The 26033-nt window shown below is 41.2% G+C and overlaps 3 protein-coding genes across 4 annotated transcripts; 2 read left to right on the forward strand and 1 right to left on the reverse strand.

Moving 5' to 3' along the window:
* The first annotated feature begins 1204 nt into the window (after positions 1-1204).
* Positions 1205-2161, forward strand: LOC144241193 (olfactory receptor 52H1-like). Its single transcript, XM_077775683.1, has one exon. The coding sequence runs from the start codon at positions 1205-1207 to the stop codon at positions 2159-2161; it is 957 nt and encodes a 318-aa protein (XP_077631809.1).
* A 5583-nt stretch (positions 2162-7744) lies between these two features.
* On the reverse strand, positions 7745-8702 carry LOC144241140 (olfactory receptor 52B2-like). Its single transcript, XM_077775605.1, is given in 2 exon segments — positions 7745-8323; positions 8325-8702. Coding segments are annotated over 2 exon segments (954 nt in total). The 5' UTR covers positions 8700-8702.
* An 11877-nt stretch (positions 8703-20579) lies between these two features.
* LOC144241201 (olfactory receptor 52H1-like) lies at positions 20580-24272 on the forward strand. 2 transcript variants are annotated; one of them, XM_077775696.1, is made up of 2 exons: positions 20580-20596; positions 23345-24272. In XM_077775696.1, the coding sequence occupies exons 1-2, from the start codon at positions 20580-20582 to the stop codon at positions 24270-24272; spliced, it is 945 nt and encodes a 314-aa protein (XP_077631822.1). The 2 variants fall into 2 exon arrangements, with proteins under 2 accessions (XP_077631822.1, XP_077631829.1); XM_077775703.1 differs by lacking the exon at positions 20580-20596 and having other exon boundaries at positions 23331-24272.
* Positions 24273-26033: the final 1761 nt, after the last annotated feature.

The following is a 26033-nucleotide window of genomic DNA, read 5'->3' on the forward strand; positions in this document are numbered from 1 at the left end:
TGGAGAAAGTTTCCTGGAGACATTAGTGTTTGTAAGGATCAGGAACAATGAATAGAATTTACACATGTTGAGAAAAGGCAATATTGCACTGATGGAAAAAGCAGCAATCCAAGCAATGAGATGAAGGAATTATGGAGAAATCTATGGAGGCATATATGGATGCCTTGTAGGGAAGAATGAAAAACACATTCACATAGGTAGAACTAAAATATGTAAGGAAACTATTGACTCCCAAGCAGGAGATAAAATATGTTCTGTAGGTGCAATGGGGGCAATTACAAATTTTTAAACAAGGTTGAGAGTGTCTTAAGACTTTCATATTTTAAGAGAGCATTCTGGCAGCATGAGATGAAGAAAAAGGCTTGCATGATACTGAAAGAATGGGAAGTCTTACTGCATGGCTCCTATTGGTGATTAATGATTTGAGCAGGTGAGGAAGTGGAGAAGAAGTGGAGTAGGCAGATCAAACAGGGATTTCAAAGAGGATCAGAAGAGTTGGCAGATGAAACATAGAAACTGAAGGAGGAAGAAGAGCCCCAGTCAACCTTTAGATCATAATGCTCCAGTGGTGGGAGAATGATGTGATGACAAAGTGAGGTAGCTGCTCAGGCAGTTGGCAGGTGCAAAAATAAGGAGTTGTGGAGAATTGTTGATGAATTGACAGAAGAATTTTAGGTAGAAACTTTCCCCCAGATATTGAAGAAGTGGGGCAACTAGGCAGTAGTAGACTGCCTCGCTGGGGTCCTAATGATGCACTGGCAATAAAGAATGCAGATTTGCCAATTTGCACCTGACCCCTGTTATTTCTTTGAATGGATACCTCAGTAAGCTATTGTTGAGACTTATTCCACATAGGATTTTCATTAATTACATCTTTGAGAAATCTCAGACTGAACTTGAACTTTAGTCGACAATAAGGGGCCAGTAATGATCCCAGGTCATGGATCTGGTGGGATGTAGTACCAATATAGTAACAATACCATTCTGGTAATGTCTATAGAAATGGAATTATTGGTGTAATTGATGTCTCTTGGAAGCCTTTGGTAAATGCTACAGAGATTGTGACAGGAGATAGGTTGTGTTTGCCTTTGTGTTTATTATGCGATGGGAACTAAAGGATCTTAGTTCTGGGAAAGACTTAAAGGGCAGTTCATGGCTACTCAGTTCTAGTAAAAAGGTTATATTTTGTCTTCAGGGAATAACAATGATCACGATGGCCACAATGAATCTGACAAGTTTCAACCCAGGCTTTTTCATTTTGGTGGGGATCCCAGGGCTAGAGCAATTCCACATCTGGATTGGAATTCCTTTCTTCGTTATCTACCTGGTGGCCGTTGCCGGTAATGGCATCCTTCTTTACCTCATCACTATGGACCGCAACCTCCACGAACCCATGTTCTTCTTTCTCTCCATGTTGGCCTCTGCAGACCTTGTATTATGCACCACGTGTGTCCCCAAAACACTTGGCATATTCTGGTTGAAAGCTCAGAAAATCACTTTTCCTGGCTGCCTTACCCAGTTGTTCTTTCTTCACTTCAGCTTTTTTCTGGACTCCGCCATTTTGTTGGGAATGGCTTTTGATCGTTACATGGCTATTTGCTGCCCTTTGAGATACACAAGCATTCTGACACCAAAGACAATTATCAAGATCATGATGGGCATTGTTGGTCGGAGCCTTGGTGTCATTTTGCCCGTTGTTTTCCTGGTGAAGCGTTTGCCCTTCTGCAAGGCACGTATCATCCCTCACACATACTGTGAGCACATAGGTGTGGCCCGACTCTCCTGTGCTGACATCTCCATCAACATCTGGTATGGTTTTGCTGTGCCTGTAATGACTATTATCTCAGACCTGGTCCTCATTGGTATTTCCTACGTTCTCATCCTTCAAGCTGTTTTCCATCTTCCATCCAGAGATGCCCGCCAGAAAGCCCTCAGCACCTGCGGTTCCCATGTCTGTGTCATTCTCATATTCTACGCACCAGCCATGTTCTCTGTCCTCACTCATCGCTTCGGCCACAATATCCCTCGCACCTTTCACATCATGTTTGCCAACCTCTATGTGGCAATCCCTCCTGCACTCAATCCCATCATTTATGGTGTAAAAACCAAGCAGATCAGGGAAAAGGTCATCCTCCTACTCTTTTCTAAAGGGATGAAGTGACCCCGGGCTGAGAACATGGAGAGAAAAAATTACGAAAAGTCAAGTAATCATATTGATTTAATAGAATTTCTTATGTAATTCAGTAGCAGGAAGTCCTCCAATGTGGATTCAGTTCCCATGAGTTTCGAGACCTTAATTTTGTTGGAGAAAAGCATTGGTAGAATTATAGGAAGAAAGGTAAGGATTTTTCAAGTCTCTCGAAAATGGCAGACATCAGATGAAAATATCCCAATTTTCTACAATCAAAAACATAAATGCAAAATAGAGTTACACTTCCTTTGGTACTTTTATACTGTTTCAATGTCCTCTTTAAACAATTTTTAAAAAGGAAAGAAAATAAAAAATAGCACTTTATTCATAGAATTCTTTAACATGCAGTAAGCTCATAAATTTAATAACCATCTGCATGCTGAAAAGTCCCACGTCTAAAGCTCTACTCCCAGTTCTTTCTCTGTCCCACATAGGCGACTCTGTATTTGGTAACTTCTGGTTATCCAACTGAAACTTCACAATAGACATGAACCAAAATTCATTTGTTATTGATTATGTCTTCTGAATATCCTTTAAATTCACTTGTATCTTTCACATTAAATATTATCACCTCTCTCTGTGTGTGTCCTGGATCTTTTTAACAACCTCATTTAGAATTTGCTAACTCCAAATTATTCTCTCTCCTATCCATTTTTTACTCAGAAACTAGAACATTCTTACTAAACCCCAATTAGATCATATCAATCCTCCACTTAAAAATCATTCAAAGATCACCTGGGTGACTTATTCAGTTAAGTGACCAACTCTTGGTTTCTATTCGGGTCATGATCTCATGGTTTGTGGGATCAAGCCCTGTGTCAGCACAGAGCCTGCTTGGGATTCTCTCCCCACACTTCTTTCATCCCCACCACCCACCCTCCATTCATGCTCTTGTGCACATGAGCATGCTCTCAAAAACAAAAATCATTTGAGTTATCCATTTTGCTTGGAAGAAAAATTCAGATGCCCTAATATATCTTCAAAATCTTTTACAGCATTGTTGGTGCTAACCAGTGCTCACTGACCCACCTCTCCCCTTTCCTCTCCCCTTTCCTCACCCCTTTTCTCTTCCCTTTCCTCTTAACATGCCCCTTATGCTACAATCACCCTTTATGTCTTATGCTTTTTCAAACTATATTCTCCTTCCTTCTGGACTTTCACACATGCTATTTCCTCTGGAATCTGAAGCTAAGCATGCACTTGGGTAGGAAAGGGACTGAAAGGAAATAATTTTTCAATCCCTTCTTACTGTTCTATTTCACACCCACCAGGAAAACTGTAATTTTTTAAAAATGGGAAATAACATGTGTTGGTGAGGATGTGGTGAAATTAGAACCCTGATGCATTCATTGCTAGTGAGAATGTAAAATGGTGCAGCCTTTGTAGAACACAGATTAGCAGTTCCTCAAAAGGATAAATGTAGAATTATCAAATGAGCCAGTCCTACTGTTAGGTATATACCAAAAAGAATTGAAAACAGATGTTTAACCCAAAACATGTAAATAAATGTTATAGCAGCATTATTTATAATAGCCCCCCAAATAGAAACAACTCATTTCAGTGCACATCAACTGATGAATGGATAAAACAAATATATTCAATCTAAACAATGGGGTCTTTATCAGCCATAAAAAGGAATGAAGTTCTGATACATAATATAACACAGATGAACCTGGAAAACACCATGTTAAGTGACAGTAGCCAGACACAGAAGGCTATTCTGTATCGTGTGATTCCATTTATGTCAAAAGTCCAGGATAGCCAAATCCATAGAGACAGAAAGTCAGTTAGTAGTGGCGAGGTGACTGGGGGAGGGTGAAATAAAGAGTATCTGCTTAGTGAGAACATGGTTTCCTTTTGAGGTGTTGCGGACGAAATGACACAAAAACAAGACACACACGAAAGACAGACACAGACACAACTCCGGCCGGAGGAACAATTCTACGAAAGCCCCTCTTGCGGTTTATTTTATACCCCGGTAACTGGATACAAACTGAAATCTACAAGATGCATTCCTTTACCAATTAAGGGCAAGTAGCCAAACACATTTCAAGGACAGGGGGGAGCAAAGGGAGGAAACGACCACAACATGTTTACTAAGAGGCCTGCCCACAATTCCAGCCTTCTCCTTAGTTCTTAGGAGGGCATATTCCCTCGTTTGCGAGCGGATCATTAACCTTGGATATTGTGTGCAGGCCTCCTGGCAGAGCATCTTGTTTGCAGGCATGCTTTGCCCAGGCAGGGAGCCCCGTGCAGGCACATCCCCGCGTCCCTAACCACGCTTTCTTGTGGTCACTCTCGGGCTCCCACATGAGGTGATGAAAATGTTCTGGAATTAGATGGTGGTGATGATTGCACAGCATTGTAATGCACTGAAGGTCACTAAATTACACACTGTAAAGAGTTAAGATGGTGAGTTTTATGTGATGTTGTAAATCTTACCTTAGTAAAAAAGTTAAATAATATGCTCAGTATCATATAACTAATATATGATGAACATAAAGCTAATAAATCTTTCTGATTTCAAAATATTTGCTCTTACTCACTGTTTTAGCTTCTATGAAAGTGGGATTTCTCTAGAACAGAGACCTCACTCTTTTACATTTTTCCGAGTTAAACCAAAGCTGCAATTTTCAAGCTCATTCTAACCCCAGTGTGTCAGGCCTAAGAAGAGCTGCAATTGGTGCACTGAGGACTGTTTGTCCGGACCTGTGAGAGCCAAGTGTTAAATTTTGTCACCATCATTTGGGCGGTTCAAAATCAGCTGTAGTGGGAGTATCTACACATCAGGAATCAGCAAATGCACAAACAGAACCCTCAAAGACAGTTGCTGCACATTCACTAGCACATCACTGGCTACAATCCTCCTGAAGCCCAGCTCACAGGCCTGAATGTGGCTCAGTCCAGGACTTCGGACCTTACAGGGGTCCACTTGAACTCCAGCCACTTTTGGGCTTTTTTCTTTCGAACTCTGATTTTTATTTGGTCATTCTCCATCCCCCCCCCCTTCATATTCCTAAGCGTGGTAGTATTGTTAGGAGGCGGGGAAACATATTATTTTGTATGTGGATTTATGTGGCTATAAGGAGTAGAGTGGGAGGAGAGACAGGGATAGACACAGGGACAGCAGCCACTGAAGGCTTAGAGTTGAAAGTTATGGAACTAGAAGACCATTTATACTGGAAGTTTTTACTGAGCATGTGATGCTTTTTTTTCCCCATATTTATTTATTTTTGAAAGAGAGAGAGAAAGAGAGAGTAACAGAGAGACAGCACGAGCCAGGGAAGAGCAGAGAGAGAGGGAGATACAGAATCTGAAGCAGGCTCCAGTCTCTGAGCTGTCAGCACAGAGCCTGACACGGGGCTCAAACTCAAGAACCATGAGATCATGACCTGAGAAGAAGTCTGGCACTTAACTGGCTGAGCCATCCCAGAGTAAATACTCATGTTCTCAACCTTGTCCTGAATGCACACACAAAGTGTTCTCGATCAGGGAAAGAAGATCATTATCCACTTAAAAAGCAAATAACTGTGTGGTTCCCCATATCTGATTCTTATCAGGAGGGCTTTAAGATGAAGGCTAGGTCACATGTCCTGTGCATACAAATGTCCTGTATGTGCAAAATCAAACATGAAAGGAAAATGTATTTTCTCTGCTTGTAGAAGTCAGAGAGACTATTTTCTTCCCCTTGTTTCCCCCTTCTTTTGGGGAAAGTTTCCTGGGAGACTGATGAGGAATAAATCTCTCCAGGGACAAGATGAGACACTTATCTTCAGCTCTAAATCCAGCCACATTTTTGTACTTCTGGAATTCGCTAAATCTCTCTGGAGCTTTCTCACTATCTGTAGTTATCACAGTATCGTAAAATAACTTCCCAAGACTTCCTCTTAGCCCAGGATGCCAAGGTTTTGGCAAAAGTTCTTCAAAAAACCCAACTCAGGAAAAACAAAAATATTTTCTCTATATCCTCAATACGCCAGGAATCTGAGAAGACAGCTGAGAAGGAAGTTCCGTGGTTCAGGAGCAAAGTAGAATTTCCTTGAAAATTCCTGTAGGGGCTTCTGGAGGAAGTACAAAGCCGCCCACACTGCCTGGAGTAGGGGCAGTGCAGCCTGAGTAGCTGAATAGTGTCTGTCGTCAACCCTCCTGCCCCGCCCCCATCAGAAGTGGGTGGCGAGCCTCTGATAGGGAAAAGCCTTGAGAGGACACCTCCCGGTGGCTAGATTCATCTTGCTGGGGAAAGAAGGGAGGCAGGAGATAGAAAGACTTTGCAGGAGATAGAAAGACTTTGCTGTAGACAAAGGATGGGATTTTTGCTTTGTTTTGTTTTTAACCTTTGACCATAAGCAGGGTGAAAGCTCAAACCAGGGAACATAATGCCCTTAACGACAGTGACACAACACATTTGTATAGCATTTTATAATTTCTAAAGTGCTCTGGTACCCAATTTCTCTTTGGCTTTTCATACCCCAACCCTGTGAGAGACATGTTAAGGAGTCTAAAAAAAGGGTTGCACGAGTGCAGATTAGGAGACTCACACAGGACACCCAGCATTCAAGGCAGTTCATGTTTCCAAACACTTAGTTGCTTTGTCCTTTGTTTTTCCTCCCAAATCACATACTCACAGCAGTAAATACTTCCTTTGTTTCAGATGATGCTATCTATTGTCATCAAATATTCCCATTTGTATTATGAGATTGTGAAGGTGTCTTTTGTGAATAAAACGAGATAGAAGGGAGGACCTTTACATTTCCCTTATTTATGTACAATTCTGGTGTTCACTGTAATTTTTCCAAATGTTTATTTATTTTTGAGAGAGTGAGAGTTTGAGAGTGGGGGAGGGCAGAGAGAGAGAGGGAGACAGAGGACCTGAAGCAGGCTCTGGGCCGACAGCAGAGAGCCCAATGTGGGGCTTGAACTCAGGAACCACCATGAGATCATGACCTGAGCCGAAGTCAGATGCTTAACTGACTGAATGACCCAGGCGCCCTTATTCACTCTAATTTGTATTTCACAGAGCTGTTGGAGAGGACACATAGAGATGTATTCTATGAATCTTAATTTTGTTTGATAGAAATAGAAATGTTTCTGTTAAATAGTGAAGAACCCTATAGACATTTAAAATAGTAGTTTTATGCTTATGAATACACAAGTTTTCAAGAACCTATTTACCTTTGAAATAAGGGACTCATACAGTTTGGGTCATCCCTACTGAGTGAAAAAGAACTAATTCTATAACAAGTAAAGCCTATCCTAAATGACAACTTATCTGTCCTCTTTTTTTTTTCTTTTAAAATGTTTTATTTTTGAGAGAGAGATAGCATGAGCAGGGGTCAGAGAGAGAGGGAGACACAGAATCTGAAACAGGCTCCAGGCTCTGAGCTAGCTGTCAGCACAGAGCCCGACGCGGGGCTTGAACCCACGAACCGTGAGATCATGACCTGAACCGAAGTCGGACGCTTAACCGACTGAGCCACCCAGGCGCCCCTTATCTGTCCTCTTTTTAAATAAGATCCTTCCTCTTCACCACTGAAAAACCTCAACGAGACCCAGTCATCCACAGCAACACTTCCTTTTTGAAGAAAACACAAGGGTCACCCTTTCACGAATCTGTTTGGTCTTTACTCCATAGATAATTGGATTCATCATGGGGGGAATGAGAACATAGAGATTGGCCAACAGGATGTGGACATGCTTGGGGATTTTTCGGCCAAAGCGCTGAGCAATGACGGTGAAAATCCCTGGAAGGTAGAACATGAGGATGACACAGACATGGGAACCACAGGTGCTGAGTGTTTTCATCCGCGCATCATGGGATGGCAGCCTAAAGACCACCCGGAGAATGAGCCCATAGGAGACGACTATCGTCGCCATATCTAGCATAACACTGAGTAATGGCACAGAGATCCCATACCAAATGTTGATGGTGATATCAGCACAAGCCAACTTTGCCAGCCCCATGTGTTCACAGAACGTGTGGGCAATGATGTTTGTCCGGCAGAAGGGCAGACGCTTCACTAGGAAGATAATGGGGAACACAGTTGCAAAACTCCTGAGCACTACAAGCCCCCCTATTTTGCCTATGACACCATGGCTAAGAATGGTGGTGTATCTCAGGTAGCAGATGGCCACAATAGCGATCAAAAGCCATGGCTAAGAGAATACCTGATTCCACTACAAAGGCAAAATGCATACAGAAGAGCTGGGTTATACAACCACCCAAAGAGATATCCACATCATCAAACCAGAAGATGCTCAGGGCTTTGGGTACTGTGGATGTGGATAGAATCAGATCCCAAAAAGCCAACATGGAGAGGAAGAGGTACATCGGTTCGTGAAGACTGTGCTCCGCTGCCACCACACAGATCAGGATAACATTTCCTGACACAGCCACCAGGTACATCAGGCAGAAGGGGATGGAGATCCACATGTGCAGCTCCCTCAGGCCAGGGATGCCAATGAGGACAAACATATCATAGTTGACAGTGGAGTCGTTGGGATCAACCATGCCTGAATTATGGTATGGAAACTTCATCACTTGTCTGTAAGGACAAAGAAAGTTTGAGAGCTAGCCTGTCACAATCACCTAGCATATATTTATTAGGCACTGGGCTCAGACATCTGCTATGTAAAATGTCTGTTAGTAAGTTCCCTCCTATGCAGACCTAATTGTGTGTAGTATTCTACACTGAGGAGAAAGATTCTAAAAATTCAAAGTGAGGTCAAAGAATTTCATAAAGATGCTTCTGAGGAAAATCCTGAGCCTGGTACTGTTTTCTCACACAACGTCATAAATGAAAAATGATGGTCATACGAAATTTTAAAACTTGTAATAATAATCTGTATTCTCTGACTAAACATTTTAAGAAATGGAAGAAAATTAAAAATTTTTGTAAAGACTATTAAAAACAAATAAAAATGAAAATTTTTTCCCCAATTGAACTAGTTAAACCACAATCCTGCTGTTATCTGCCACGCATATTTACTTAATCAACTATTGATCTACTGATCAACTAAACATCTATTACTGACCTGCAATACGTATAGAGATAGCTACATGTTCATAAAAGGGAAAAGAGTTCAAAGCCTGTAAAATAGAATCCTGCATATCAGGGTATAATTTATAGAACCACGATGCCAGTATAGGGTTTTGTGTTTGGTAAATAAATTATTAAACATTGATCACAGATATCCTTTGCTTTGAAGTTTCAATAGTGAAAGATTACATTAAATTATGAACACTATCATGACAGATGGGGATGTTGCTACCTGAGAATGGATGTAGCTGGTGACAGCACAGGATGTACTTCTCTGAAACTTAGAATGGGACTGTCGCCTAGATTATTCAAAAACATTGTTTCTATCTCAGAATTTTCTTTATTAATACATTCAGACTTCATTTTTTTAAAGAAACATGATCAGAAAGAAGAACCTTGAGAAAATTAAACATGAAAATAATTATTGTTATATCTGTGTAGTAAACTAATAGGTGATTTTATTTTATTTTTTGTTTTGTCTTGATAGCTTCAGTTTTCCATTCTATGGAAAAATATATTATTTTACTATTGTAAAATATATGACAATAATATGATGAAGTTGTTTGTTGTTATTAAACACAGCACTAAAAAATGCAAGCTTCCTTTAAAAGTTATTTGATTTATATCTTCCATATTTAATTTTTTTTTTTTTTTTTAGAGAGAGAGACAGAGGGGGGAGCATGGAGGGGCAATGAGAGAGGGAGACAGAATCTGAAGCAGGCTCTGGGATCTGAGCTGTCAGCACAGGGCATGATGCAGTTTAACTCACCAACTGTGAGATCATGATCTGAGCCAAAGTAGGAAGTTTAATTGACTAAGCCACCCAGGAGGCCATATATCTTCCACCTTTAGAGGAGTTTTCCCAATATCCTTTCTAATCCACAGTAATCTAACATTCTCTTGGGCTAGCTTCAGGCCAATGACCTATCTATAGTTGCCCTTGGACTGTTTAAAATAAACTGGTTAGTCTGGTATTGATTACCATCACTTGAAATATTCATTAACACCATAAATTGGCATGGCAAAGAATAGGGAATTACATTTACCAAAGAAAAGAGGTGTGTATAGAACAGTACATAATACACTTGTTCTTTACTTCATATTATCTTCCTAATATTATTTAATGTTGAAAACCAGACCATTCTCTTTACTTAAAAAGACTGACTTGCTGAACAAAATAACACGTCTCATATAGTGTCTCATGCTTTTAAAATGGAAGAAGCTGTGGGCATGAGCCTGGACTTCATAGACAGGATATTGATAAGTCAAAGTCAGGTTTAGCCACCCACAGAGGGTAAGATTTGAGGAGCAACCATAGAATCCGTAGCTTCCGGGATCTATCGAGAGCTCCCTTTCCCCAGACTACCCACTCAGGCACAGCTCAGATCTGAAGTTCCACCTACGGTTAAAAGATCAGAGCACTCTCTTCAAATAGACCCTATTAAGAGACTGTCTCCTTGCCTTGGGGTGGACTGCTGGTGTCCTTATCGTGCTCTCTCCTGTGAGCAGCACACTAGAATGAGATCATCTAAAATATCACTGTGGGAGGCTCAGAGAGCATGGTACAGGTGTGATTATTTTTCTTAGAAGCAGCAAGAGGAGGCTGAGCCTAGAGATAGGCAGAAATTACTGCAAGCAGAGCAGAGGGAAAATGCAGATTCAGAGAATGAAGATCATGGGGAAGGGTAGTCAAAAAAAGTACACTCTCAAATAGTCACTTCTTTTACCTCCAGCTCACGTGGCCAGTCCACAGACACAGGAATGGCTTCTCGCAATGTAAGTGATTATCGTTAACTGCTATATGTCTGTGTCCAAGTTCACAGGAAATGGCCCAACCTGTTAGCTGCGCCACCTAGCTCGGTCACCTCCATCCATTCCCTCAACAGAGGGGAGACTCCCACTGCATAAAATGCAGAATGAGCCTAGGATCATTTATTGCTCTTGGAAAATCCCAAGGGAGTGACCTCTGGGACTTGGTTCCTGGTCCTGTCTCCCTTTAAACTGCAGACAGGGATAAATCAGTCAAGAAAATACTTAATTCCTTTCCTGCTGAACTGGCAAGAATACCTTGAGTCCCATAGAAGTGCCTAGGGTGGAAAAATTAAGAGAACACTTAAGACCTTAAGAGTGAATTCAGCCTTAAAATTTGCATCCTCGGCACCTCCCTAGCTTCACCCAGACTCTGGAGGTGCCATTATTTAATTCATTCTTGTGTCTTCTCAGCCCGCCTAGCTCCTCATCATCTCTGCCTGGACTCTGGTGAAAGTTCTGACTAAGTGTGCTGCCTCTAAAGCTTCATTCCAATGCATCTTACTCCATTCCACCAGCAAGTCCATATGACAGCCAGGGTGGACTTTCCAATACATCGATTTTATTCTGTCATCTCCCAAGCAAAACCTCCCATGATCCCCTTCATCCCATAGCCTTGAGAATAAGATCCAAGTTCCAGAACACAAAGGGCAAGTTTTTGCTGCCCTTTCCAAATTCTTGTGATCTCCACGTTATCTCTAAGTCTCACTCACATCCAGATGTTTCTCTACTCTCACCAGGTTCTCCTTTGCTACTGCACATTTGAAACAATGTTCTCTCTGACTAGTATGTTTCTAATCCCATGATTTGCCTGTTTCCCCCTAAAAACATAATTCTAACATAAAATTCTTTACCAGCTTGCTCTCTTTTTGAATTAGGTCAGCATCCTCTGTATCCTCACAGCTCCCTGTGCCTTTTAAGGTCATATTACCTCATCACTCTGTCCTGGAATTGCCTGCTGCCCCATGAATCTGTGATTTCCCTGAGGACAGTAAAAACGAAAAAAAAAATGCCTTGGTCATATCTGCATCCATAGTCCCTGTTACACAGTTACTAGAATAAAATAAAAAATTTAAAAGTGATTGTCATGTAACGTGCCAAACAGTGTGCCAAGTGCCTTACATACAGCATCACAAATCGTTTTTCAAACCCTGTGAGCTGGGAAGATCTCCATGCACACATTAGGAGCCTGGAGCCTGGATGCTTAAATGCACTTCTTGATTCATCCAGTGGGCCTGCTGGAGTTGTATACTGCAGCCAGCAATCAGTGCTTGGGCTCAAGCCTTTCTACCCACTACCTCCTCCATGCTGCCCTGGAGACGTTACCAGCAGGTGGTGGCTGGATGAATGCATACCCGAGAATGGGAAGTTGGGGCAGGGAATGTGTCCACTAAGCTGAACGTCATCTTTCAAGATGGTTTCTTGAACGGGCTATTTATTTACTCACTGTAAAAAGCTTTACTGCCCATAACTTGTTAAACTCCTGTTCAATATATTTAAGTATATGAGCCCAACTGAAAACAAAATACTTGCTTCTAAGGAGCTTGTATTCACATCTTCCTCCTTCTTGCCTAAGAGGCTTTGTGTATACTTTTCTCTGTATCTGGAATGTTCTCCCTTTTTCCTTAGCCTACTGGAGATAATGTGGTGTAACGTGAAGCAGAAGTAGGGTTCAGGAGCCAGACTATCTAAGGTAGGAGATTCTCCACTTAGCAGCTGAGCAACTGGATAAACTTTCTGTGTATCATTGTTCTTATCTGTAATATGGAGACTGAGAGAGAGGAAGGACTAAATTTGATAATGTTTCTAAAGGATTTGGCCCTGTAATTGACATATAGCAGAACCCAGTAAATATTATCTATTTTATTAGCTTTTAGTTAATATTGACATCCTCTTTAAAATACTTTTCTTCCAGAATCTTTTCTTATCATCCCCAGGTCTGATCAGATACCTCTGTTAATTGACTTTTGTAACATCCTACAGATTTTCATAACAGTTACCAAAGGTAGTGATTTTGTTTACATACATAATCTGTTGATTATTTAAAGAATATATTCTTCCTCAGTGGACTGAATGTGTGGTGAGGAGAGGTATTGCATCTCCCGGCAGGCAGCAGAGTGCCTTGTTCCCAGCAGAGACTCAGTATATCTGTACTGAATGTGTGCAGGATTGGTTGCCAGCACCCCAGGCTAGTTTCATTTCTCAGCACTTTAGCAAATGTACCCGAGTCTGCTAAGTAACACACATGACCCAAAATGTCCCCGGGTCTGCTAAGTGACACCCATGTCCCAGACCACATTGTATCCTGCCACACCTCTAATCTTTTGTACATACTGGTCTTTTGGCCTGAAGTGTCTTTTTTCTGTTTTCCTTTAAACTTTTTCCATCCTCAAGACTCATATTAAGTTCACTTGTTCCTCAAGATCTTTTCTTATCCCCGGACTGTGGTATTAGTGCTTGGTGCAGTTCCATGCATCTAGGGTTTTCCTATTAGTTTCATTCTGTATTGAAATTTCATTTTTACAAACCTGTTGTTGACCTTAGTAGATTATGTCCTTAAGTGAAATACTGATACTTATTTCTGTAGCACAATGCCTGGTTTCCTGAGACCGATATATTATTCTTATCATAAATAAATGTTTGTTGTGTAAAAAAAGTGATCTTGCAATCTTTTTACAGATATCACATCACACCTGGTGCTTACTGTATTTCACACTACTGGTGACCTCCCCTGTTGAGGTAAGTTTCAAAGGGGGATAATTTAAATGTAAGTGTAGTGGATTATCTTTAAGTAGTCCAGTGGTTAGTAACAGCAGTTACAATGTCCTGACTTTCAATTCCTTATCCATAGGGAGGACTACGCAGGATAACCTGTGTTCCTTTTCATATCAGTTATCTATACTGTGTAAGAAGTTACTTCAAAAGTCAACAATAAACATTGATCATCACAGTCTCTGTATGTCAAGAACTCACGAGTGACCTGCCTAGAAGCTTCTGTCTTGGGTGTCTTACTGGTTGCAGTACGGATTTTGCTGGGGTTGCAGATGTTGGAAGGCTTGGCTGATGCTGGAAGAGCTATTTCTGAGACGATCACTAGGTAGCGCTGTGTGTTAGCAAAAAACGGAATGCAGGTTGTTTGAGTGTCCTCATGTCTCCAAGTCGGGCTTCTCCCAGAGTGGGCAATTCAGGAGAGATAGCAAAAAAGGAATCTTCAATGTCTTCCACAGCCTACTCTCAGAAGGCATACATCCACCATATGCCATTTGTTAGAGATGAATCACTAAGTCCAACCCATACTCAGTTGGAGAGGGATTAAGCTCTATCCCTTGAAGAGAGGAGTATCATAAATTTTGTGAACATAGTTTTTTAAAAGTTTAGTTATTTATTTTGAGTGGGAGAGGGGCAGAGAGAGAGAGAGACATGGGGCTCCAACTTACAAACCATGAGATCATGACCTGAGCCGACATCAAGAGTCAGATGCTTAACTACTTAGCCAACTCAGCCACACAGGTGCCCCTGTGAACATATTATGAAATCACCATTCTTGTTAATATTTATAACCCGAATACTTTGTCTTTGTGATGCTTTGTCATCTGACCTTGGGGTTCCCTGTGTACACCGGGCTATCAGCACTAAAATGCCCTAGGCTCCACATATAAGTCATGATACCCATACTGTGTCTGGGCACCATTAACTTTACTCAGAATAACAGCTGTTTCCTAAAATGTGCTATATGAATAAATGAGGGCATTTATAGAAAACATGGCAAGCACTTCCCCAAAGACAAGAGTAAATCAAGGACAGCAATTAGATGCCATAATTCTTTATTTCCTCTCTACTTATCATGCTTGTCATGGGATGTAAATTTTTCTGAAAAAGAAACTGGGATAAGGTAGGGGTTTGAACTAAAGTAAGACTATAGAAATGTTAAAATAAAGGAGAGATTTTCATGTAAGTTTCATGTTTCATGTTAGTCCTTCTCTTTTCTTCTCTATATTATATCCTTAGGAAGACAGTGACCATGAAGAGTTTGTGAAGAGATAGGTAATTAAGGAGGGGTGATATTTGTAAAAAATACAGGTATACATTTCAAGCCTTTCCAAGATGCATTGAGCAATGTAAAATTAGTTTCTAACTGGTATTATAATAGTAACTTCAATGTATAAAATGCTATAAAATAAATGTCATAAAATAGATGCTAATTATATTGCTTTTACTACTAATAAATGAGAACATAGTTGAATCCCTACTTTGTGAACAACCATAGAAAACTGATAATGAGCATCAAGAGTAAGATCCTTATCATCCAGAAACTTGTATTCTAGAAGCAGAAACAAAGAGCTAAAGAGATAATTGTAACATAGTGTGATTAGTGCTAAGGCAGGCGTAAAGTCAGGGGGGAGTGATGGGGTAGGGGTTATTTTCCAAATGGTGATGCTAAATTTTTTTGTTTTACAAATAGTTTATTGTCAAGTTGGTTTCCATATAACACCCAGTGCTCATCCCCAGAAGTGCCCTCCTCCATGCCCATCTCCCCCCTCCCCCCCACATCCATCAGTCCTCAGTTTGTTTCTCAGTATTCAAGAGTCTTTCATGGTTTGCCTCTCTCCCTTTCCCCCACCATTTCCCCCCTTTTTCTCCCCCATGGTCCTCAGTTAAGTTCCTCCTAATCCTCCTAAATGTGCAAATATATGATATTTGTCCTTCTCTGCCTGACTTATTTTGCTCAGCATAACACCCTCAAGGTCCATCCATGTTGCTACACATGGCCAGATTTCATTGTTTCTCATTGCCATGTAGTATTCCATGGTATAGATAAACCACATCTTCTTGATCCATTCATCCATTGATGGACACTTAGGCTCTTTCTGTGTTTTGGCTATTGTGGAGAGTGCTGCTATGAACATTGGGGTACATGTGCTCCTATGCCTCAGCATTTCTGTATCCCTTGGGTAAATTCCTAGCAGTGCTATTGCTGGGTTGGTGATGCTAAATTTTAAGCTGAGTCCGACAGAAAAGAATAGGAAGGGTATTCTAATTTTTTGATGTTTATTTATTTTTGACAGAGAGAGAGAGAGAGAGATGGAGCACTAGCAGGAAAAGGGCAGAGAGAGAGGGAGACACAGAATCTGAAGCAGGCTCCAAGCTCTGAGCTGTCAGCACAGGGCCTGCCCTGGGGCTCAAGCCCATGAACCGCGAGATCACAACCTGAGCCAAAGTCACGACGCTTAACCGACTGAGCCACCCAGGCACAAAATAGGAAGGGTATTCTAGAAAGAAAGAACACCATATGCAAAGGGATAGTGCTTGCAACATTTTAATGTGTATTTGGAACTCCAAATAGATTAGTATGGAATTTAGGGTGTTTGAGAGATGAGTGGCGGGAGGTGTCGCTGCAGAGGAGGAAGTCAAGGGCCTGGAATCGCTCCATCTTGTATGTGATGCTAATTGGGATTTCTTTTATACTAATGGCTTTATCAGCTTGGCAAGAATGATGATCATATTTCTATTTCAGCAAGATTATTATGGCTTGAGAGCAGAGGATGAATCAGAGGGGTGGAACTGAGATCTTTAGATCAATGAGGAGGGTCCAGTCACAGAGGTGACCAGGGGCTGAAGAGTAGTGACAGAAGAAGAACGTGGTTCTAAAAATATTTTAAAATGTCAGTTGTTAGGGCTGGCCAGCATGTGTGTAAGGAGTTTTACATGACGGTTCTAACATTTGATCGATAGGGCTGATCTGTGATATCGAAGACATTCTCTTTTTAGGCTTGAATCAGAAACCAGAATCGGTACCCCTCCTCCCACAGGTCTATTTGCATTTTCATACTAAAATGATCCTTACGTATACTTACACAACTGACTGAATGCTTATAATGTAAACAGAGTAACTTAGAGACATGCAAGTCCCCCCACCCTCTCTGTTCCTCTCTCTCTCTCTCTGTCTCACACACACACACACACACACACACACACACACACACACGCACGTGCACAGTGGCAGAGACTGGCTTGCCATTTCACAAGCCCCAGGGGGCTCTGCTGGCTCAGGATACTGCCTGTCTTAGAAGACAGGAGTCTGCAGGGACAGACCACCCCGGCCTTCAGGACCTCTGAGTCTCAGGAGCTAGTCGCCTGGGAAGTGCTTCCTGTGCAGTCCACAGCTCACCGACTGGGTGTATGGCCGTGGTCTCTCAGGGACCCACTAGTTTTGAGTGTCCCCTCTGAAGTCCAGGAAAAGGAATAAGAGGATTGGTTGCCTCAAGCTGCCATTTCTGTGCATCCTTGGTCCTCACCAGAGGTCTGGGTTCGGTGAGTGTTGGGGAAGCAAGTGGAGAGCTCAGGTTGGGACCCTGGGACAGCTAACGGAAGGACTTAGTGGGGAACAAGAGGAGGGGTAAGGAGATGCTAGGAAAAGACAGGGGTGGGCTCAATCCGGTTTTCCCCATGAAATACAGTGTGCAGGACTGGGTGCCGGATGTAAACTATCTCAGGGGGTGGCCCGAGGGTGGATGAATGGGGCAGGTGGGAACAAGTAGGACTCGAGCTGTCTTCAGGACACAACCCAACATCCAAGACCACATGGTCTGAGAACTTGGATCTGGAAGAGCGGACTCCAACTCTGTTTTCTGTGTGATTTGAAATTTTCTGTTACTGTGCGGTTTTCTGGCATCCGTGTATATTTGCAAGAGTTTGTAATAACAATTACCTTATAATAATGGTCACTATTGATAGGTTAACGCTGAGCTAAGGATGTTTCTCATGTAATGCCCACAACAATTCTGTGAGGAAACAAGCACTTTAAAGACCTCAAATAACTTGTTTGGAGTAGTGAAAAAACTGTTTTTTCGGATCAAATCAAATCAGGCACTGTTTTTTCAGATCAGATCAAATGCAAATCTGATACTTGACTCTAAAATCTAGGTTCTTAAGAAGTAGCAATGATGTGACCTTGTGTAAACTTTGCCTAGTATTTTGTGTGTGTGTATGTATGTGTGTGTGTTATTCTTCACTCACTCACTTTATGATTTTAGACACTTATTAACTAAACTGTACTTTAATAGAATATAAATAGAAGGGAAAACAGAGGTGGGGTAGGGAGAGCCTTGGCTTAAAAATTACAAAGGTCCCTTTTCAAACAGGACCTTGTGTGCAACGCTTTAAACATCATTTATTTAGTAAATAGTAAGTTTAGAGAATTTAAACTAGAATCAGAAATAAAATTATTTGGGGTGCCTGGGTTGCTCAGTCGGCCCAGGAGATGAGAAGAATGGAAGTGGTGTAGAAAAGTACTTACCTAGCTATGAATGAGAGAAGATCATTGTTTCTGTGTAATTTAGACCAGAAAATACTTGAGCACATTTTCATTGTTTAAATGTGGAAGGAATAAACTTTTAGAAAGTGTAGGTTGAAGACAAATGCACACACACACACACACAGATATGAGGCTATCTTACATGATTTCATATACAATGTCTTTGAATTTTTCTGTGAAGTAAAATGAAAGATTATCTGTGGAGAAAGAGGGAGTTGGAGTTGGTGGATGTGTTTGGAGAAAAGTAGAAAAAAAGTCATCCAGGGAGACTGAGCTGAACACAATCATGTTGCTGGGTCATCAGGCAGTGTTGGGAGTGAAGTTTAAGGTTGATGATTATGAAATTATGGGAACACAAACATGTCTAGTTAAGTGACCTTCCATCATGATCTGAAGGACTTATTAGATTGGTGACTCTAGGAGTTGAGTTTTGCATGTATATGTGATGGAAAGTCAGTGGATCAAGGTCAAGCAAAATATGTGTAAGAGAGTGTTTGACATGATGAATTAGAATTTAACCTGGGGTGCCTGGATGGCTCATTCAGTTAAGCGTCCAACTCTTGATTTTGGCTCAGGTCATGATCTCACGGTTCATGGGTTCAAGCCCCATGTTGGGCTTCGCATGGGTGGTGTGGAGCTTGTTTGGGATTCTGTCTCCCTCTGTCTCTGTCCCTCCCCTGCTCTATCTCTCTCTCTCTCAAAATAAATGAAATAACATTTTAAAAAATTAAAAGAAAAGAGTTTAATCTAGAAAAGATGAATGCAGAGACACCAGGATAATGAATGAAAAGTACTGAAAACATCAATACCTTGGAGAGTTCAAGGTTGTTGAAGAACAAATTGGTATTTTACCAATTGGTGTATTACCACACATAGTTGCAATTTTTTTTCTTGTGATGAGAATTTTGAAGATCTTAGCAAGTTTCAAGTACACAATACATTTATTTCTTTGTTTGTTTATATAAGTTTACATCCAAGTTAGTTAGCATATAGTGCAATAATGATTTCAGGAATAGAATTTTTATTTTCTGTATATAACACCCAGTGCTCATCCAAACAAGTGCCCTCCTTTTTTTTTTTTTGCATTTTATTTTATTTTTTTCTTAAATAGTTTATTGTCAAGTTGGTTTCAATCTAACACCCAATGCTCATCCCAACAAGTGCCCTCCTCTATGCCCATCGTGCCCCTTCCCCTCTCCCCCACTCCCATCAGCCCTCAGTTTGTTCTCAGCATTCAGGAGTCTCTCATGGTTTGTCTCCCTCCCTCTTCCCAACTATTTTTCCCCTTCTCCCCCATGGTCCTTGGTTAAGTTNTTAGCAAGTTTCAAGTACACAATACATTTATTTCTTTGTTTGTTTATATAAGTTTACATCCAAGTTAGTTAGCATATAGTGCAATAATGATTTCAGGAATAGAATTTTTATTTTCTGTATATAACACCCAGTGCTCATCCAAACAAGTGCCCTCCTTTTTTTTTTTTTTTGCATTTTATTTTATTTTTTTCTTAAATAGTTTATTGTCAAGTTGGTTTCAATCTAACACCCAATGCTCATCCCAACAAGTGCCCTCCTCTATGCCCATCGTGCCCCTTCCCCTCTCCCCCACTCCCATCAGCCCTCAGTTTGTTCTCAGCATTCAGGAGTCTCTCATGGTTTGTCTCCCTCCCTCTTCCCAACTATTTTTCCCCTTCTCCCCCATGGTCCTTGGTTAAGTTCCTCCTAATCCACCTATACGTGCAAACGTATGGTATCTGTCCTTCTCTGCCTGACTTATTCCGCTCAGCATAATACCCTCAAGTTCCATCCATGTTGCTACACATGCCCAAATTTCATTCTTTCTCATTGCCATGTGGTATTACGTTGTATAGATAAACCACATCTTCTTGATCTATTCGTCAGCTGATGGACAAACAAGTGCCCTCCTTAATGTCCCTTGCCCATTTAGCCCATCCCCCCACCCACAACCCCTCAACCAACCTTCAGTTTGTTCTCTGTATTTAAGAATGTCTTATGTTTCATCCCTCTCTATGTTTTCATATTATTTTTGCTTCTCTTCCCTTATGTTCATCTGTTTTTACATTAAATTATTACTAACCCAAGTCACCATGCTGTACCTTCCATCCCCAGGACTCATTTACTTTATAACTAGAAGTTTGTACATTTGACTAGCTTTAGCCATTTCACTCACCTCCTGCACCCGCCTCCATCAATCACCAATCTGTTCTCCATGTCTATGAGTTCCATGCTTTCGTGTTATTGTTGTCTATGTTGTTTTAGTTTGCAAACTCAGCATTTGTTTTTGAGGTCATACAGTATTTGTCTGTGTTTTCTTTATGCGATTTAATTTTATATCTTCTGCTATACAGATATCACGCATGTGCCATTTGCCATAGAATTTTATTACATGACAGTTTATGTAAAGACTTCTTAGGTTTTATTTGGAGCTCTAACATTTGCTTGTCATGTGGCCTTCAGCAGGTTACTTAACTTTTCTGTGCCTCAGTTTCTGCACCTTCAAACTGTAGGTAACATTATTACCTATCTCATACTGTTTTAAGAGGATTGTGGAAGTGATTTCACTTAACATAAGATACACTTTACATAAGTGTAAAGAGCTTCAGATTTGCGTAGTATTGTGGAGTTTTCCAAAAATATTAGTTTTGTTATAGAAATTGTTTGTTTGCTTTTATCTTGACCTGGGATTTAGGTTGTAGCAATTCTATATTTTTTCCACTAGAGGTCCCTCAATCACTCTCTTTGAATACATGTCTTTTAAAAGGTGTGTGTGTGTGTGTGTGTGTGTGTGTGTGTTTCCCTTTCCTTTTTTTTTTTAACCACATATGTGTAGTTTGGGGAAGTATGATAGAATAGTTTAAAACACAATTTGAAGTCCGAAGTATCTGGATTTTGGTCTTACTCAAATAGACAACTTATCACCTGTATTAGTCTCTATAAAAGGGGTATAATAATACTACTTAGGGGCACCTGGGTAGCTCAGTTGGTGAAGTGTCTAACTCTTGGGTTCAGCACAGGTCATAATCCCAGGATCATGGGATCCAACCTTGCATTGGGCTTCACATTGATTCTCTCTCTTTCCCTCTGCTCCACTCCTGTGCTTGAGCTCTCTCTAATAAGTAGATAAGTAAGTAAATAAATAAACAAATAAATAAGTAAATAAATAAACAACACGCTTATATCATACTGCTATTCTGGATAGTTGATTTTCACTCAAAACATTATAAAGATTCTTTTTTCTTATTTTGGAAACGATGATAAATGGGCTAATGTGACAAATGTCAACTACAACATTCTTACATACAAGTTAACCTCTTAAATATTATTTTAAAATGTAATAATATAAATACATACTTAATGACCAAAAAGCACAGTTAAACCAACTTCCTCTTAAATCCTAAGAGGGGAGCTGGAGGCTGAGCTGTATAACTATTTCCATATTGTTCTCCATGGTGAGGCAACAAACATCAGTCTCAGGAACATTCTGGCCGGCAAATGCCAAGCACTATGAATATCAGGAGAGTAAGTGCAATTGGCATCAGGTTAGTGTGCTGGACACACTGCAGTTTGAGTGTTAAGCTTCTCCATACTGTGGTCTCTATATCCCATGCCTCTTCTCAGTCCTTGGCAACCGACAGTGTGTCACCTGAGGCAATCACCTGGCATGGCACCACAGCACAAAGGAGTACTACCCAATTATCTTGGCTCTGCCAGTTATTAGAGATGAGATCTTAGGTAAGATTATTTCTCAGGTTTCAGATTCTGTAAAAAAAATAGATTATAAAAAATATTTATCTCAGACTACATCCATAGCCATGCTGAAGCATGAGTCCTCTGTGGGCATGACCTATGAAGGATGCTCGAAAGCAGTCAGCAGGGTGCTCAATAAGTTGGGAAGAGTTGAATCTGACGTTGACCTGCTCAACAAGAAGACCCTGGTAAAAAACACTACAGCTTCTTTCTTACCAGGGCTCCAAGTAGGAAGTGCCTGGATCCCTGGTACCAAAATGGACCAAATGGGGCAGGACGCTGATCCTCTCCTGCCTTTCAGACAGGCCTGACAGTCCTACGCAGCAGTGGGGATTCCTTCAGAGACACTCACGTACCCTGCTCCCCTTAGCTTTCTTGCAATAAAGTTGAGCTGCTTTTGTTGGGAAAGAAATACATATCTCAGATGATTGTTCTAAATGAGAGATACTTTGTAAAGCATGGACTCTATTTTCCCAATTGCCTCCCACTTTCTTAGCTTCTTTGTTTCTCTGCATGTGGTTATTTTTCTCTATACTCAAGTCTATTTAGAAACAAATTACTTTGACCCAAGGAACACTTGGTCATTAACATGGGAATATAATATTGTGCAGTTGGAAGATTCCAGAGTGACTATGTGATTACTACTAAGAATGTCATGTCTGGGAAATCTTTTCTTCCCTTCCCTTCCCTTTTTTTCCTTTCCTTTCCGTTCCTTTTTTCTTTTCTTTCCTCTCTTTCTTTCCTTTTTATTTCCTTTTTTCTTTTCCTTTCCTTTCCTTTTCTTTCCTTTCCTTTCCTTTCCTCTTTTCTTTTCTTTTCTTTTCCTTTCCTTTCTTTTCTTTTCCTTTTTCCTTTCCTTTCCATTCCTTTTTCCTTTCCTTTCCTTTCCTTTCCTTTCCTTTCCTTTCCTTTCCTTTCCTTTCCTTTCCTTTCCTTTCCTTTCCTTTCCTTTCCTCTTCTTTCTTTTCCTTTCCTTTCCTTTCCTTTCCTTTCCTTTCCTTTCCTTTCCTCTTCTTTCTTTATAATGAAGAATCTTTTTCAAGACATAGGTATTGTTCTTATTAGAACTGGGAGCTTCTTTATAGGCAGATATGGAAGAAAAGAACTAGACCAAAAGAGAGAGTGGAGGAAGAATTATGATACAATTTTCTCAGGTTCATTATACACAGTTTGTTTTTCAGATACAAAATCTACTCACCGGACCACACCGGCCATGTACAACCTGAGTAGCGACAACACAGGTGACTTCACCCTTTTGGGCATCCCCGGCCTCGAGCGGTACCACGTCTGGATCAGCCTCCCCTTCTGCTTTATCTATCTCATGGCCGTTGTGGGCAATAGTATCCTTCTCTACCTCATCGCTGTGGAGCACAGTCTTCATGCACCTATGTTCTTTTTCCTTTCCATGCTGGCCATGACAGATCTGATACTGTCTACCACTTGTGTCCCCAAAACCCTTACCATCTTCTGGCTTGGTCCCCAGAAAATCAGTTTTCCTGGTTGTCTGACCCAGTTATTCTTTCTGCACTGCAGCTTTGTGCTGGACTCGGCTATACTCCTGGCCATGGCATTTGATCGCTACGCAGCCATCTGCTCCCCCCTGAGGTACACCACTATCTTGACCCCCAGGACCATCATCAAGATTGCAGTGGGCATCTCCTTTCGAAGCTTCTGCATTATCCTGCCAGTTGTATTCTTGCTCACACGCCTGCCTTTCTGCAGGACACGCATCATACCACACACATACTGTGAGCACATAGGTGTGGCCCGGCTCGCCTGTGCTGACATCTCCATCAACATCTGGTACGGCTTTTGTGTCCCCATCATGACAGTCATCTCAGATGTGATTCTCATTGCCGTTTCTTACAGCCTCATCCTCTGTGCCGTCTTCCGCCTCCCCTCCCGGGACGCCCGCCACAAGGCCCTTGGCACGTGTGGTTCCCACGTCTGCGTCATCCTCATGTTTTACACACCTGCCTTTTTCTCCATCCTCGCCCATCGCTTTGGATACAATGTCTCCCGCACTTTCCACATCCTGTTTGCCAACCTCTACGTTGTCATTCCCCCTGCACTCAACCCTGTTGTCTATGGAGTGAAGACCAAGCAGATCCGAGATAAGGTCATAGTTTTATTTTCTATGAAGTCTGCAGAATGACGTTTCAATGTGCTATGGAAAAGCTGACATCATTGTATTGGGGATATTCATGTAGTAAGATAGAAAGCAAACTAATTCTTTTAAAGTGAGAACTGCCTGCAGGTCATTTTACGTACCAGGAAAATGGTGCAGTCTCTCTGAAGGAAACAGCTCTATGTGTAAAAATTCCTTGATGACCTGTTTGCTCATGGAACATGAAGTTGCACAGAATATGATCAGGAAGAAGAGTTGAAAATAGAGAGGTGACTCACTGTAAATGGACCAAGCAATGCAAATTTGGAAATTGAGATTCGCCACTGAGGGGAGAAAAATGTGTTAAGTGAGGCAGAGAATCAGAAGAGAGACTAAAACTGAAAATAGCAATGAGGAATTCTTATTGAGGACATTTGTAGAGGAATGAGGAGCGTTTGTGATTATATTCATTAATATTATTGTCCATGGTATGCTTCTGCAGTTCCCTATCAATGCAACCCCCTCCCTACCACGCACACATAAAATCTTTCAGTACGAGAGCTAGGCGCAGCACGGTCTGCCAGCAGTGCTGTAATGTGAAGGAGAGAGGCGTGTATTTCTCTACATCTGCATTCTAGCCCCAGTGCTGGTGGAAGAGAGGAGCTTCTAGGCTCTGAGACACACTGAGAAATTGAGCTGCGAAGANGTTAAGTGTGAGACTCTTGATTTCGGCTCAGTTAATGATCTCAGCATTTGTGAGTTCGAACTCTGTATCTAGCTCTGTGCTAGTGGTGCAGAACCCGCTTGGGATTCTCTCTCGTTTTCTCTCTGCTCATACCCCCTTCACACACTCTCTCTCTCAAAAATTAATAAACATTTATGAAAAAATTTTTAAAAAGTACCTAATTCCACAAGGATTTGATTGGAGACAACACTGTATGTTGTGTTAAAAAAAATGTAGAGTTCTTACAATAAATCTTTTTTTCCTGACAATTATTTACTGATATGAAATTATTTGTTGAGTCCCCACTGTATTGCAATGTGGATCTAAGCATCTGAGAGATGANCTGAGACACACTGAGAAATTGAGCTGCGAAGATTGTGCCAGGAGACCTCAAGCCAGCTCAGTGAGACAGCAAAGTAGTTATCTGACCCCACTGGCCACCTGAGGCCCTTATCTACAGAATGTATTTCCCCGACTGGAAGAGAGAATCAATTACAAGAAATGTCNCCTGCCAACCCCCGGTTCAGAGATGTTTCCACTTGACATAACCTCACTCTCATGTAAAAGGCAAAATGATAGGGATATCAGAGCCTGTTTTTTGTTTTTGTGAAGTCTCATTGTCTTAAATTAAGCCACATTCTTCTTAAAGAGGAGCCTGCTTTCTGTGCCAGCTGCCAGAAATGCTCACAATTCCCAAGAGATGATCTCTTATTCTCTCCTGGTTATTTCCATCCTGCTGAGAACATGGATGGTCAAGAGCTGATATTTTTAAAAATTTACTGAGAGAATAGTAAATAAATAGACTGAGCTCATTTAAAAGTACATACTCAGGTAGCTTAGTTGGTTGAGCGTCTGACTTCAGCTCAGGTGATGATCTCACGGTTTTTGAGTTTGAACCCCATGTTGGGCTCTCTGCTGTCAGCATAGAGCTTGCTTTGAATCCTCTGTCCCACTCTCTCTCTGCCCCTCCCCAACTCTCTCGAAAATAAATATATTTTTTAAAAAGTACATGCTGATTTTATCCTGGTAGGAATTCAAACCCACGGTTATTCATGAACACACATGAATGGCTCCCATAAAAGCAT

Source organism: Crocuta crocuta, unplaced genomic scaffold, assembly GCF_008692635.1.
Source record: "Crocuta crocuta isolate KB4526 unplaced genomic scaffold, BGI_CrCroc_1.0 scaffold504, whole genome shotgun sequence".
NCBI classification, from domain to species: Eukaryota; Metazoa; Chordata; class Mammalia; order Carnivora; family Hyaenidae; genus Crocuta; species Crocuta crocuta.